A 15,743-nucleotide genomic window follows, 5' to 3' on the forward strand; every position below is an offset into this window, starting at 1 on the left:
CACAGCTTTCCTGCTCTGTGAAGCTGAGGATACACCCCGGCCTGGAAGATGGAAGCTGCTTGGTGTCCCTCTGCACCGCACAAGGGCCCCAGCCATTGCCTAAGCACAGTGTACAGTGGCTGAACAAAAGACCTTATTTCAATGGAAAATATTTTCCTGTTTATTCCTCCACTAGGGAACCAGAACAATTTTGATTGGGTCCAGAACCCAGCCCATTTCCTGCCCTCCTGCCTAGGGGAATTCAGTCTAAATTCAAATGGGCTGAAGAGGGGAGAAAAAGCTACCAATACTTATGGTGGAGTATGGTGGGGTCTGTGCACGTGTGTGTGTATGTCAGGGCGGGAGTGCAACCTATCCCAGTGCTTTTGATTCCCCTTGGAAGTGCACTGTTGGACTTGCTGTCAATTGATTCTTTGCGGGGCGAGTTACTAAATACAGCAGGGAGCCTTCCACCCTCTCTGGGATAATTACTGTGCTTGGAACCCCAGGATCATGGGCTGAAGAGAGGAAGCTAACTCTGGGGTAGTGGAGGGGAGGGGTTCTTTGGAGAAGCTAGACATGCTTCATGCTCAAGAGGAGAAGAGGAGGTAACCAGTTCCCTAGGATTTCAGGAGGAGCAAACCCTTTTCCTACCATTAGCAAAATGCCACTCAGATTAACTGGTTTCCAGTGCTGAAGATTACTCAGTTCAGGTCACTGGGCTTTTTCTTGTAGTAGGCCTTAATCATATAAAATATAAATGAGCAGGGAAAGGTAATAGTTTAAGCCCTTATTCACCAATATTTTTAATTACCAGTCAATTTTATGTGTTATCAGCTAACATATTAGTGAAAATGGTTGGCAGCCAGCTGAAAGTTAAGATTGGCATCTAAGATGGGATGGGAAAATCTAGTCATCAGAATGTGGAGATGGGCTTCTGCTGGGGCAAGGAGGAAGGCCTAGGCATTAAATTACTTTCTTCTCAGTTTTGCTGAAGGATATCTATCCATCCCCCCAAGCCAGTGCTTCTGCTTAAGTCAGGAGTGTGGAATACACTCCGCATTGCAGAAACGGAGATTATGGAGCTCTGAGAGACACCACAGTGATCTTGCTATAGTTTTCTCCAATATATAGTGCAAAGGTGAGCAGCTGACCCGAATGTGGCCCAGGCTAAAAAAGGTGGGAAAGGTTCCAGGGTTCACCAAGCCACATCTCAGGTCAACTCAACATTTAGGGGAACTCACAAGAGAAAAGATAGTAACAGGAGTACAAAAAAGGAGCAAGTACCCTGATTCTGCCTTTCAGCTATCCACATTGGTGGTGGCGGTGGTGGTGGTGGGGTGTGTGTGTGTGTCAGGGTGGTGAGGGGCAACCTATCCCAGCGCCTTTGATTCCCCTTGAAAGTGCACTATTGGACTTGCTGTCAATGGATTCTTTTGGGGAGAGTTACTATTCTCAGTTGTCTGCCATTACTTGGAAGTCCAATAAGTCTTCTTTTTCTGAGCCTACCAGAAGAGGAAGGTGGCCCACGGTGCCCTTTGGAGTTTCACCATAAGTGATGGGTACTAGTTGTGAAGAATTGGGTCAACAGTTGATTCTTGAGTGCACAGTTGGGCAGGGGAGGTGGCCCAGCTGTCACTGGCCATCTGGAGAAGAGAAGTGAGAGAGGCAGGCCTTGGAAGCTTCCCAGAGGACGCAGGCTTGGAGATGATGATTTACAAACAAGACCGTGCCCATTACCGAAACCACTGACTGGGCAGAATCAGACAGGACTTGTGGCCCAGAGCAAGATGATTTTGTTTCCTGTTTCCCCAGCTGCAAAAGAAGAACAAGGGAGTGGGAAGTTTAGAAATAAGTAGTTTAGCAGGAAATCGCATGCAACATTTGAGCCCACAAAGGAGTGCTTGGCTCACCAATTGAAGCAGATCCGGCAACTATGATTTCTGGGTCCTATAAGGATGACCTGTTTGAAGTCTTGCTTCTCCTTCCAAGTTCTTCGCCCAAGTGTCCTGACTTCAGGTGTGTTCCTGGTGGTTGTGACAAAAGTCTTAAAGGGCATGGAGAGAATCTGGACTTGGGCAGTCGGTCTACAGTGGCTGAGCAAAAGGCCTTATTCCAATGGAAAAGATTTTCCTGTTTATCCCTCCACTTGGGAACCAGAACAATTTTGATTGGGTCCAGAACCCAGCCCATTTTCTGCCCTCCTGCCTGGGGGAATTCAGTCTAAATTCAAATGGCCTGAAGAGGGGAGGGAAAGCTACCAACACTTACTGGGCTCCAGCTATGTGTCAGTGTGAAAGAAAAAAAAAATCATCTCAAACCTGGAAAAAGGCAAACTGATGATTGCTTATATTTTTGATCTCATGCTAGAGTCTGTCTGAAAAAAAGAAGGTCCTTGCTACTAGACCTCATCTGACACTTTTGAGAAAAGTGATCGGCAAAGCATGTTTGATAGCAATTCATAACAGATGATGTAGACAGTTTACCTCTGCTGGATAGGGCAATATGGCTTTATAGGCTGGTCAAGACATTAAACCCAAAACTGTTATGGTTTGTTTTTGTCACCCTATGAAAAGTCAAAAGACTTGTATCTAGTCTTGTGTCTAAATTAAGAATCTTAGACATTACTTTCTAACTGTCTTTCATATTCTTAATATCTTTCAAACCAGTTCAAAAAAGTCTTCCTTGCTGGTTCTCTCATTAATGAATTGAAACAAAAATTTTGACACAGGCCAATGATTTTGTTAATGATTTCGCTTTTTAGCTCAAGACATTGTGGTAACTTATCTCATTTCTCATAACAACCCTATGAGAGAGGTAACTACTATTTCCATTTTGTACATGAGTAGATTCAGAAACTTGACAAAGCTTATGAATCTGGCAAGTGGCAGAGGTAGAATCAGGTCTCTACTGTCTCCAAGAAAGAGACCCTAATTAAAACATGAAGGTGCTCTCTTGTAGCCGTTTTCCACCCTGGGTGTGGATGGGACAGCCATTCCTCGCCTGCCTGCCTGGCCTCTTTCTCCTCATCCCCTATAGGGTCTCTGCTGTCCAGAGTGAGGAGTAGGGAGAGGAGGTACCAGATGAGCTTCTTTCTTGGGCCACTCTTCCTTGCCCAGGACTTTACCTGGCACACCTCAGGGCCTGAAGGACTGGTAGTTTTTTCCTGGTGTGAGCAATCCTCTAGGCAAAGATAATCTCCCTATGTATAGAGCAAGAGGATTGGCATTTTGATTGCCCTAAACTCTTAGGGGTTGCCCCAGTAACAATTCTGTCTTCTTCCCTGGGTGGAGGAGCTTTCCTTCCAGTCTTAGATTTGGAAATTCCCCTGTGATCTAAAACACTGCTGAATCAGCCACCCATGTACTCAGGGCATCTCCATGCTGGAATAGTCAATCTGTGGCCTGTTGCCAATTTGAATGGGGCCCCAACAGCCATCGGTGGTTCTGATTGGAGAGTAATGGCCTCAATGCAGGTTACCTAGAACATAGACATAAAATCAGACAGATTTTAAACATTGTCAATGGTATGGGAAAGCAGGCTCATCATACAATTTACCTTGCCACCTAACTCATGGCTAAATCTGACACAGGCTTTGTACACTTCAACTAGAGAGTTTTATAATGACAGTTCCCTGACCGGAGTTACACATGCTCCCCTGGCTAGTATATTCCTTTGTGGGATATACTGCAGAATACCTGTCACCCTTAGATAGAGCATGCTGTTTTGGAATTTGGGGTCCTCAAGTGTTTGTGCAAAATGACACCGTAAGCTGGAAGGGCTTCTGACATTGCAAGGTTGCCTGACATACTCTGCCAGGAAGGCATTCTGATAGCTGATTCCATTTTGCTGTCTGTGTCCTCCTACCTGGCATAGGTGTACATGCCCTGGGAAAAATGGTACCCAACTTGTCATTGACTACGTCAGTGATAACTAATGCTACCACCTGGACTATTTAGGACCAGTGAGACTCACTGAATGCATTAACTAAGCTGGTGATGAACACCTGAACAGCCTCTGATCATCTGCTGGCAGAGCAGAGTGGCCTTTGGTTGTTGCCAACACCTCCTGCTGTACCTGAGTAAACACCTCAGGGATTGTACAGACACAGGGGAAGGGATCCACAGGCAGACCCAGCCCGTTGGTTTCAAACAGTGAGGCCATCTGAAGGATCCTTCTTTGGCCTTTTTGTAAAAAAAAAAAATTATTTTAGATTCAGGATATACATGTGCAGGTTTGTTACATGGGTATATTGCATGATGCTGAGGCTTGGGCTGCTAATGATCTCATTGCCCAAATAGTGAACATAGTACCTGTTAGGTAGCTTTTCAACCCTGGTGCCCCTCCTGCCCTCCCTCCTTTTGGAATCCCCAGTGTCTACCACTCCCATCTTTTTGTCTGTGTGTACTCAGTGTTTAGCTCTCACTTATAAGTGAGAAATTCTGGTATTTGGTTTTCTGTTTCTACACTAATTCACTTAGCATAATGGCCTCCAGGTGCATCCATGTTGCTGCAAAGGACATGATCGTGTTCTTTTTTATGCTTCATAGTATTGACATATATGACATATATGTACTACATTTTCTTTATCCAACCCACCATTGATAGGTACCTGGGTAGATTCCATGTCTTTGCTAATGCGAATAGTGCTTTGATAAACATACTAGTGCAGGTGTCTTTTCCTTTGGGTATATACTCAGTAACGGGATTGATGGGTTGAATGGCAATTCTATTTTTAGTTCTTTGAGAAATCTCCAAACTGCTGAACTAATTTGCATTTCTACCAACAGTATATAATCATTCCTTTTTCTCTTCAACCTTGCCAACAACTGTTATTTTTTTGACTTTTAAATAATAGTCATCCTGACTGATGTGAGATGATATTTCTTGTGTTTTTGATTCACATCTCTCTGATGATTAGTTTTTGCATGTTTGTTGGCTACTTGTGTTTCTTTTTGAGAAATGTCTGTTCATGTTCTATGCCCACTTTTTAATGGGGTTATTTGTTTTCTTCTTGTTAAGTTGTTTGAGTTCCTTATAGATTCTGGGTATTAGCCCTTTGTCAGATGCATAGTTTGTGAATATTGCCTCCCATTCTGTAGATTGTGTGTTTACTCTGTTATTAGTTTCTTTCACTGTGTGGAAGCTTTTTAGTTTAATTAGGTCCCATATCAGTTTTCATTTTTGTTGCATTGCTTTTGAGGACTTAACCATAAATTCTTTGCCTAGAACATGTCTAGAAGAGTATTTCCTAGGTTTTCTTCCAGGATTTTAATAGTTTAAGGTCTTAACATTTAAGTCTTTAATCCATCTTGAGTTAATTTTTGTATATGGTGAGAGGTAAGGGTCCAGTTTCATTCTTCTGCATATGGTTAGCCAGTTTCCCCAGCACCATTTATTGAATAAGATTTCCTTTCCCCATTGTTTATTTTTGCCAGCCTTGTTCAAGGTCAGTTGGTTGTAGGTATGTGGTTTTATTTCAGTGGTCTCCATGCTGTTCCATTGGTCTATGTGTCTATTTTTGTACCAATACCATGCTGTTTTGGTTACTGTAGCCTTGTAGTGTAGTTTGAAATTGGGTAATGTGGTACCTCTGGTTATATTCTTTTTTGCTTAATATTGCTTTGGCTATTTGTGCTCTTTTTGCTTCTATATGAATTTTAGGCTAGTTTTGTAAAGTTGTGTGAAAAACGACCTTGGTAATTTGATAGGAATAGCATTGAATCTATAGATTGCTTTGGGCAATGTGGACTTATTAACTATATCAATTCTTCCAATCCATGAGCATGGCATGCTTTTTCATTTGTTTGTGTCATCTATGATTTCTTGTAGCAGTGTTTTGTAGTTATTTTTGTAGAGGTCTTTCACTTTGCTGGTTAGATATTTTCTTAGGTATTTTATTTTTTTTGTGTGGCTGTTGTAAATGGAATTGCATCTTTGATTTGATTCTCAGCTTGAATATTATTGGTGTATAGAAATGCTACTGATTTTTCTATGTTGATTTTGTTTTCTGAGATTTGCTGAAGTTGTTTATCAGGTCTAGGAGTCTTTTGGCAGAATCTTTAGAGTTTTCTGGACATAGAATCATATTGTCAGTGAAAAGAGGTAATTCGCTCTTTTTCAATTTGGGTTCCTTTTATCTCTTTCTTATGTCTAATTGCTCTGGCTATGTTGAATAGGAATAGTGAGAGTAGACATCCTTGTCTTGTTCCAGTTTTTAGGCAGAATGCACCTAACTTATGCTTATTCAGTATGATGTCAACTGTGGGTTTGTCATAGATGGCTCTTATTATTTTGAGGTATGTTTCTTTGATGTCTATTTTATTGAGAGCTTTTATCATGAAGAAATGTTGAATTTTTATTGAATGCTTTTCTGCATTGATTGAGATGATCATATAGTTTTTGTTTTTAATTCTGTTTATGTGGTGAATCACATGTATTTATTTGCATATGTTGAACCATCCCTGCATTCCAGGAATAAAGCCCACTTATTTGGGAAATCAACTTTTTGATATGCTGCTGTATTTGGTTTTCTAGTATTTTGTTGAAGAGTTTTACGTCTATGCTCATCAGGGATATTGGTCTGTAGTTTTCTTTTTTTGTTGTGCCTTTGCCAAATTTTGGTGTCATGAGGATATTGGTTTCATAGAATGAGTTAGTTAGGGAAGAGTCCCTCCTTGATTTTTTGCAATAGTTTCTTTAGGATTGATACCAGGTCTTCTTTGTAGATCTAGTAGAATTTGACTATGAATCCATCTGATACAGGGTTTTTTGTTGATGTTGTTGTTATTGTTGGTAGGTGTTTTATTACTGATTTGGTTTCATTACTTGTTATTGGTCTGTTCAGAAATTCTATTTCTTCTTGACTCACTCTTGGGAGGTTGTGTGTTTCCAGGAATGTATTGATTTCCTCTAGATTTTCTAGTTTGTACTCATAGAGAGGTTCATATCTCTGAGGATCTCTTGTATTTCTGTGGAATCAGTTGTAATGTCACCTTTGTCATTTCTGATTGTGTTTATTTCGATCTTCTCTCGTTTTCTTTGTTAATCTAGGTAATGGTCTATCAATCTTGTTTATCCTTTCAAAAAAGCAAGTTTTCCTTTCACGGATCCTTTGTATGGCTTTTTGGGTCTCAATTCACTTAGTTCTGCTCTTATTTTAGTTACTTCTTTTCTTCTGCTAGCTTTGAGCTTAGTTGTTCTTGTTTTTCTAATTACTTTAGGTGGAGGTTGGGTTGTTAATTTGAGATCTTTCTATTAATATCTTCTTTATATATATATTTTATTATACTTTAAGTTCTAGGGTACATGTACACAACGTGCGGGTTTGTTACATATGTATACATGTGCCATGTTGGTGTGCTGCACCCATTAACTCGCCATTTACATTAGGTATATCTCCTAATGCTATCTCTCCCCCCTCCTCCCACCCCGCTTGATATAGGCATTTAGCGCTATAAAATTCCCTCTTGGGAGGATAGAGGAGGGAGGCTGGCGGGCACACCGGTGAGCGGGCCGGAAGCCAGAGCAGCGGAGGAGTCTGCAGCAGCCGCGCGGCGGACTCTGGGCGAGGAGGTCAACACTCCTGGAAACTTGGGCTCCTCCTCGCGCCTCTGCTGCAGGAGCAATGACGATGGTCACGCCCTGGTCGCACCCTGGATGCGGTTCTACTCCAACAGCTGCTGTCTGTGCCTCCATGTCCGCACCAGCACCATCCTGCTAGGTGTCTGGTACCTGATCATCAACGCCGTGGTACTCTTGATTTTGTTGAGTGCCCTGGCTGATCCGGATCAGTATCGCTTTTCAAGTTCTGAACTGGGAGGTGATTTTGAATGCCATGAGACTGGGTGAGTAAGGATGGAGAAGGGAATAGGACCCAGGGCGTCATGGATGACGCCAATACGTGCATTGCCATTGCGATTTCTCTTCTCATGATACTGATATGTGCTATGGCTAATTACGAAGCATACAGGCAACACGCATTCTGGATCATCCCATTCTTCTGTTACCAGATTTTTTTTTCCCCGAGACGGAGTCTCGCTCTGTCGCCCGGGCTGGAGTGCAGTGGCGCGATCTCGGTTCATTGCAAGCTCCACCTCCCGGGTTCACGCTGTTCTCCTGCCTCAGCCTCTCCGAGTAACTGGGACTACAGGCGCCAGCCACCACGCCCGGCTAATTTTTTGTATTTTTAGTAGAGACGGGGTTTCACCGTGGTCTCCATCTCCTGACCTCGTGATCCACCCCCTTCGGCCTCCCAAAGTGCTGGGATTACAAGCGTGAACCACCGCACCTGGCCCTGTTACCAGATCTTTGATTTTGCTCTGAACACCTTGGTTGCAATCACTGTGCTTATTTATCCAAACTCCATTCAGGAATACATACGACAACTGCCTCCTAATTTTCCCTACAGAGATGATGTCATGTCAGTGAATCCACCTGTTTGGTCCTTATTATTCTTCTGTTTATTAGCATTATCTTAACTTTTAAGGGTTACTTGATTAGCTGTGTTTGGAACTGCTACAGATAGATGAACGGCAGGAACTCCTCCGATGTCCTGGTTTATGTTACCAGCAATGACACTAAGGTGCTCCTACCCCGGTATGATGATACCACTGTGAATGGTGCTGCCAAGGAGCCGCCGCCACCCTAGGTGTCTGCCTAAGCCTTTGAGTGGGCGGAGCTGGGGGCAGCAGCTTGACTTTTCAGATGTCTGAGCAATAGTTATGTTATTTCACTTTTCAGGTGAGCTCTCTGCGCTTGTTTGTTGCCGAAGTGCTACTTTTTAAAATTTAGATGTTAGGTTGAAACCTGTAGTTTTCCTCAACATATGCTTTGTTAGAACACTGTGATAGATTGGCTGTAGAATACTTTCTGTAGGATTGGGGGTGTAACAGGCTTCACTAACCCTCCCTAGGAATGGAAACTTCCCCCAAATCTAGATGGACCTAGAGTCAGAGAAGTCTGCTTTCATACCTGTGGGACCCCAAAGTTGGGCAGTTAATCACACGTTTCTCTCTGTTCCCTCTCTTTTGAAAGTGTAAAATAAAACCAAAAATAGACAACTTTTCTTAAACCTTTCCAATGTAGAGAACAAAATCTTATGAAAACAGGAATGCCAATTCTGTAATCATTGTTCTAATTAGGTAAATAGAAGTCCTTATGTATATGTTTCAAGAATTTCCCCCATAACATCCTTTATGACAAGTTCAATGGCAGTTTGTGTTTGGTGGTAAAGGATTTTCTCCATGGCCTGACTTAAAACCATTGGAAAGCACCAGGCAGTGGGAGCAGTAACCACCTGATGTCTGTTCTCCTGCATCCCGTGTCCAGGGTCATGGGGCGGCGTGCCTCATCTATGTTAGAGGGTAAAACTGATGTGTTTAGTGCTGCGTGGGATCTGGTGCTCCTCTTCAGGATTCACATCCCCACCCAGGGCCTGCTTTTACTGAGTGTTCTGCCCTCGCCTGGTTCAAGGAAGTCATGCAACTGACTTTATCAAGTGGAATTGGGATATATTTGTTATATATTTACCTAAAAACATGGAAAGGATTTTCCTCCTTCTTCCCCTGCAAGGTACATTCTACAGCTTTGAACTTCCAAGTATGCCTAGTCACCTTTTAAAATGTAAAAGTTTTCAGAAAAATGAGGATTGCGTTCCTTTTATGCACTTATTATCTTGACTACCTAAGTTGCAAGGTATTTTTATATATTCATATGTTCAAAAGCCAGCAACTCTCCTGTTGGTCCATTATTGAATGTGCTGTGAATGAAGTCTTTTGCAATTAAAATGAGATTTGCCCACATCCAAGATGAAAAAAAAAATTCCCTCTTAACACTACTTTTGCTACATTCCAGATGTTTTGATATGTTGTGTTGTGTCTCTATTTTTGTATGTTTCAAAGAATTTTTTGATTTCTGCCTTAATTTTGTTGTTTAACCAAAAGTCAGGAACAAGTTGTTTAGTTTCCATTTATTTGTGTGGTTTTGAGAGTTCCTCTTGGTATTGATTTCTATTTTTATTCCACTGTGGTCCAAGATTCTTGGTATGATTTTGATTTTTTTGAATTTATTGAGATTTGCCCTATGACTGAGCATGTGGTTGATCTTAGAGTATGTTCCATGTGCAGATGAAAATAATATATATTCTGTGGTTGTTGGGTGCATTGTTCTATAGATGTCTATTAAGTCTAATTGGTCAAGTGTCAAATTTAAGTCCATAATTTCTTTGTTAGTTTTCTGCCTTGATGATTTGTTTACTGATGTCAGTGGGGTGTTGTCCCCTGCTATTATTGTGTGGCTGCCAAAATCTTTTCTTAGATGCAGAAGTACTTATTTTATAAATCTGGGTGCTCCAATGTTGGGTGTGTATTTATTTAGGATGGTTAAATTTTCTTGTTAAATTGAACCCTTTATCACTATGTAATGCCCTTCTTTATCCTTTTTTACTGTTGTTGGCTTACAGTCTATTGGATCTGATTCAAGAATAGAAACCTCTGCTCTTTTTTGTTTTCTGTTTGCATGATAGATCTTTCTCCATCCCTTTACTTTGAATCTACAGGTGTCATTACACATGAGACAGGTGCTTGAAGACAGCAGAAGGATGGGTCTTGTTTTTAAATCAAATTTGCCAAGGTATGTGTTTTAAGTGCAGTGTTTAGGCCATTCACATTGGAGGTTAATATTTGTATGTGAGTCTGTGTTCCTGCTTTTTTGATTTCTATTTTTTTTTTTTTTTTGAGAGGGAGTCTCACTCTATCGCCCAGGCTGGAGTGCAGTGGCGCGATCTCGGTTCACTGCGAGCTCCGCCTTGTGGGTTCACGCCATTCTCCTGCCTCAGCCTCCTGAGTATCTGGGACTACAGGTGCCTGCCACCATGCCTGGCTAATTTTTTGTATTTTTAGTAGAGATGGGGTTTCACCGTCTTAGCCAGGATGGTCTCGATCTCCTGACCTTGTGATCCACATTTAGCAACCTCTTGCCTGGATGGCTGGGATCCTGGGCTAGTCCCTTCTCCAGGCAGATGTGAAAAAAAAAAATCTCAGGATCCCAAACTTACTAAGCCAGAGGGAAAAGTCAAGCTGGGAAATGGGTCATGCAAGCCTGCCCCCACCCAGGTTGGTTTCTAAATAAGATAGCTACAAAGATAAAAAGCCATACACCAATCTCACAACTTGCCCACAAGGAAATTCCTTGTGAGCCTCAAGATCTCTACCCTAAAACAGTTCTATTGAATTTCACCCTGGCAGTGTAATTGACAGCTTATCTTCACAGGTGTGGGACAAAGGGCAGAACATAAAGTCATCCCTCTGCTTACCCAAGACAAATCCATATCTGATTGCTTCCTCTCCCCTATTTTTGTTATCTTATGTAAAAATGCAGATTCACTGAGCCAGATGAAGGCATAAGTGACTATTTCCTCTACTCCGCTCCCACATGAAAATTGTGTATTCAGTGAAAGATTGATCGAAGACTCAAAAGGATGCAATCACTTGTCTCTTATCTACTGACACATTTAAAAAATATTTCTTCCTCTTCCCCCAATATCCACTGTTTCTCCTTCAAATATTGAAGCCCTCAAAATCATCTTTGGAGAAAGACGTAGACCTACCTCTGGGCACACATCCTTAACTTTGGCCAAATAAACCTCCTAAAATGATTGAGATTCACCTTGGTCATTTTCATTGATTTACACAAGCCTGATCATCCTGCTGTGGTGGTGTCCTCCTGGGCCTAGTGAAACAAATACTGTCAATGGCTTAACAATGTTGCACTGAGATTGTGTCAGTCAAGGTGACACATGGATCTGAGAGACAGACTTTTGCCTCCAGATCCAGAGAGGTCGGTGGGCACACGAAATGAACTAGCTTTGCTAAGGGGGATATCTGTGTTGTGGGGTAGATGGCAGCACAGGTTCTGGCATGGCCTTGATTGCTCAGCAATCTTATTGACCTCTAGGCATAAACCAAGGGCAGAGTGCTTTTGGATGTCCCTCAGCTTTGGTGCGACATGGGGAATGTACAGATGAGACTTAATCCATTTTGGGCAGGTTTCTGAATCTTGAAGGACCACCTCTCCATGAATCCTGGGCATCTGTTGTCCATTGTTGCCTCTCTGTGAGTAATAAAGTTGTTTTACTAAAACTCGTGTGAATGTTCTGTTTTACTGAACTCATGAACATGGTAAAGTAACCTAGGCATGGTGAACTTGCTTCACACGCAATGATTACCCTACTCCAGCTTTCTAGGTCTTTGTAACAGCCAAGTTAGAAAGTTGGGAAAGCAAAGGGGAGGCATAGTAGCATTGCTCTCTCCTTTTTTGAAAACCTTGGAATCTATTTTGAAAACTGATCCTCTGCTCCAGTGATGAACTTTGCATCCCAGAACGACTTAGGAGGAGGTCTCCTTTCCTATCTCCTTAGCTGCATAAAGATCTTTAAGTTGATATTCCATTTGCCAAAACTGAAGAGCTGGTAACCTCATCTGTTAAAACAAGACACTCAGGCTGTAAAGTTTGTTCTCCTAGTCTTTTATTAGGGAGCAGTGGAGTAGAGCTAAACCTGAAACCTGGGCCCTGGCTCAGGGCTAAAAAATGTTCAGGGCACCCCTGTGTGGGTGGGTGGAGTGGGGGTGATTTTGTTTCAGGCTGAGCAGAAGGGCAAAATTCGGGCTGGGTACAATCTGGGCTGCTCCTGTGGCAGCCTAAGCCACAGGTTTGAAGCTTCTATTGAGCAACAGAGTACTTTACATAAATTGCCTCAAGATGAATCAGAGATTTCTTCACCCAAGGGCTAAGATGAAGCCTGAACTGATTATAAAACCTTCCTTGGCTCAGTGCCCTTCACCACTGCTGGCTTTTTGCTGTAGCTCCACATTCCTGTGCATTGAGGGGTAAGTGCATTTTCCTTGGATGGGTTCTTAGGTGGTCCACAGGGTAGTGACTGCAGGTGACCACTTTGAAATCACAAGGTGTTGGAAACCACAACCCTCCACTTGCCTGAGCACCTCTGGGGTGATATTGCATTTTGGACCCAAGTAGATCAGCTCTTGTTGTGCTATGTAGACTCAGCCCCATGATTTAAGAATGGCTAAGCAGGCCGGGTGCGGTGGCTCACGCCTGTAATCCCAGCACTTTGGGAGGCCGAGGCGGGCGGATCATGAGGTCAGGAGATCGAGACCATCCTGGATAACATGGTGAAACCCCGTCTCTACTAAAAAAATACAAAAAACTAGCCGGGCGTGGTGGCGGGTGCCTATAGTCCCAGCTACTCGGGAGGCTGGGGCAGGAGAATGGCGTGAACCCGGGAGGCAGAACTTGCAGTGAGCCGAGATCACGCTACTGCACTCCAGCCTGGGCGGCAGAGTGAGACTCCGTCTCAAAAACAAACAAACAAACAAACAAACAAAAAACCCAAAACAACAACAACAAAAAAAGAATGGCTAAGCAGGGGTGGGTTATGGACCATTTGTAGGGGATATGTGACCATAGTGCCATCACCTGAGGAAAGCAAACAGCCTGGCCAATCACAGAACCCTTCCCAAGGGACCTTGAGTAAGCAATACCCTCCAAGTTATGCACCCTGGTGGATGAGGTGGTATGGAACATGGGCAACTGAGGCTGATTTTTTTAGACGTTAGACAGTATTATATGTTTTCTCCTCCCCATCCTATCCACACATGAGAAGTTCACCATGGATCAAACAGAGCAGAGAGACCACAAAATAGATATGGAGGATGTTATGTTTTCTTTAGGCCCTTGATTCAGAAAGAGAGGGGAGAGTGGAGGTTGAGGGGTGGGGGAGAAACTGCCTCTAGACTTCCCTTGTTTCCTTGAAGGTTAACATTAGGCTGGGAAGATGACAAAACTTGAAGAGTATCTGGAGGGAATTGTCAATATCTTCCACCAATACTCAGTTCGGAAGGGGCATTTTGACACCCTCTCTAAGGGTGAGCTGAAGCAGCTGCTTACAAAGGAGCTTGCAAACACCATCAAGGTAGGTGATGCCCCTCTCACTGCAAACTTGCCCATGACCCTGCACTGAGGGGAGTGGCAAGGCCTGGCAGAGGATGGTGGGACAAGGACTGGGGTGGGGTTGGCCCCAGTTTGAGCTCCCAAATGCTCTCCCCGCTGCTGTGGGAGAGGGCCTTTGCTTCCCTCTCTCAATAACTCACTTAAGGCTCTACTCAGTTCCTCTCTCTGAGTCTGTTTCCTCATATGTAAAATGGAGAGAGGCAGGGCACGGGAGGGGTTGAATGAGTGAGCAGAAGAGTACCTTCCAGGTCAAGCCTTGTTAATTCCAAGGTGGTTCATGACCATTGTGTTCTCTGTTTTGTTACACTGGATTGTCCAACACAGTGTTGGCTAATGAGTTAATGTGCCTGGGCCTTCATAACCCGAGCTCTGAGGGATAAGAGGCCTAAGAAAGGGTCTTGTGTGGAGGTTCTGAACTCAAGGTCTCTGTTGTCCTTTTTTCCTAGAATATCAAAGATAAAGCTGTCATTGACAAAATATTCCAAGGCCTGGATGCTAATCAAGATGAACAGGTCGACTTTCAAGAATTCATATCCCTGGTAGCCATTGCACTGAAGGCTGCCCATTACCACACCCACAAAGAGTAGGTAGCTCTCTGAAGGCTTTTTACCCAGCAATGTCCTCAACGAAGTTCTTTTCTTTCTCTCACCAAAACCCAGCCTTGCCTGTGGGGAGTAAGAGTTAATAAAAACACTCATGAAAAGTTCTGAATAGTGTCTGTGAACTTTTTTCTTTCCATGCCTGCGGTTCCCAAACTTGATCACACCTTACCCCTGCTCTTCTGGCAGTCTGATTTAGATCCCTTAGAACTCCTGCCCCATTTGTTCATTTGATCACCAATTATTTATTTATCGAATTATTTATTGAATGTCCACCATTCATTCATTCATTCATTCACTCACTCAACAAATATTCACTGAGCATCAGAGACCAAAGACACAAAGTCCTTGTCCTCTTAGAGCTTGCATATTATTTGGGAGAGGATAGAAAATAAATAAATAGACAAGCAAATAAAAATATATTGTATGGCTGGCCATCATGGCATGTGCCTGTAGTTCCAGTACTCAGGAGGCTGGGGCGAGAGGATTGCTTGAGTCCAAGAGTTTGAGGCTGTAGTGTGCTATGATTACACTTGTGAATAGCTATTGCATTCCAGCCTGGGCAACATAGAAAGATCCTGTCTTTAAACACATATATACACACACACACATATATATGTCTTTAAACATATATATATGATATAATATGATATGATATGACATGGTGTGATCATATTGATACAATAGTAGTTAATGATAAGTTATATGAAGAAAACTAAAGTAGAGAAGTAGAGTTGGGGTGGAAAGGGAAGGAAGGTGATGTTGGTTTCGATGGGGTGGTCAGGGTATACATTTGAGCAGAAATCTGAAAGAAATGAAGAAGAGTGACTTGCAGCTATTTAGAGGCCAAGAGTTCCTGGCAGTGAGTAGCCAAGGCTCTTGGTGGGCACATACCTGACCTGCTCAAAGAGTAGCACAGAAGCCAGTATACCTGGAGTACAGTGACTGAAATGGGGAGTGGTGGGGAATATGAGCCTGTAGGTATCAGGAAGCAGATAACAGCAGCTTATAGACCATGGGGAGGACTTTGGACTTTATTCTAAATGTGCTAAGGAGACACTGGGAGGTTTTGAACAGGGGAGCGAAATGATTCTATTTATGCTTTGAAGGATTACTTTGGCTGCTTTCGTGGAAAAC

The 15,743-nt window shown here is 42.9% G+C and overlaps 1 protein-coding gene and 1 pseudogene across 1 annotated transcript; both read left to right on the forward strand.

Moving 5' to 3' along the window:
* The first annotated feature begins 6,541 nt into the window (after positions 1 to 6,541).
* Positions 6,542 to 8,641, forward strand: LOC100991962 (lysosomal-associated transmembrane protein 4B-like; annotated as a pseudogene).
* Positions 8,642 to 12,796: 4,155 nt separating this feature from the next.
* On the forward strand, positions 12,797 to 14,714 carry S100A12 (S100 calcium binding protein A12). The gene is made up of 3 exons (XM_003817183.4): positions 12,797 to 12,866; positions 13,812 to 13,969; positions 14,454 to 14,714. The coding sequence occupies exons 2-3, from the start codon at positions 13,832 to 13,834 to the stop codon at positions 14,592 to 14,594; spliced, it is 279 nt and encodes a 92-aa protein (XP_003817231.1). The 5' UTR covers positions 12,797 to 12,866; positions 13,812 to 13,831; the 3' UTR covers positions 14,595 to 14,714.
* The last annotated feature ends 1,029 nt before the right edge of the window (positions 14,715 to 15,743 follow it).

Source organism: Pan paniscus, chromosome 1 (genome assembly GCF_029289425.2).
Source record: "Pan paniscus chromosome 1, NHGRI_mPanPan1-v2.0_pri, whole genome shotgun sequence".
Taxonomy (NCBI): domain Eukaryota; kingdom Metazoa; phylum Chordata; class Mammalia; order Primates; family Hominidae; genus Pan; species Pan paniscus.

Coding starts and splice junctions, on each gene's coding strand:
- S100A12 (XM_003817183.4), top strand. CDS start 13,832: ATGACAAAACTTGAAGAGTATCTGGAGGGAATTGTCAATATCTTCCAC. Junction 13,970..14,453: donor AGCTTGCAAACACCATCAAG/GTAGGTGATGCC, acceptor CTTTTTTCCTAG/AATATCAAAGATAAAGCTGT.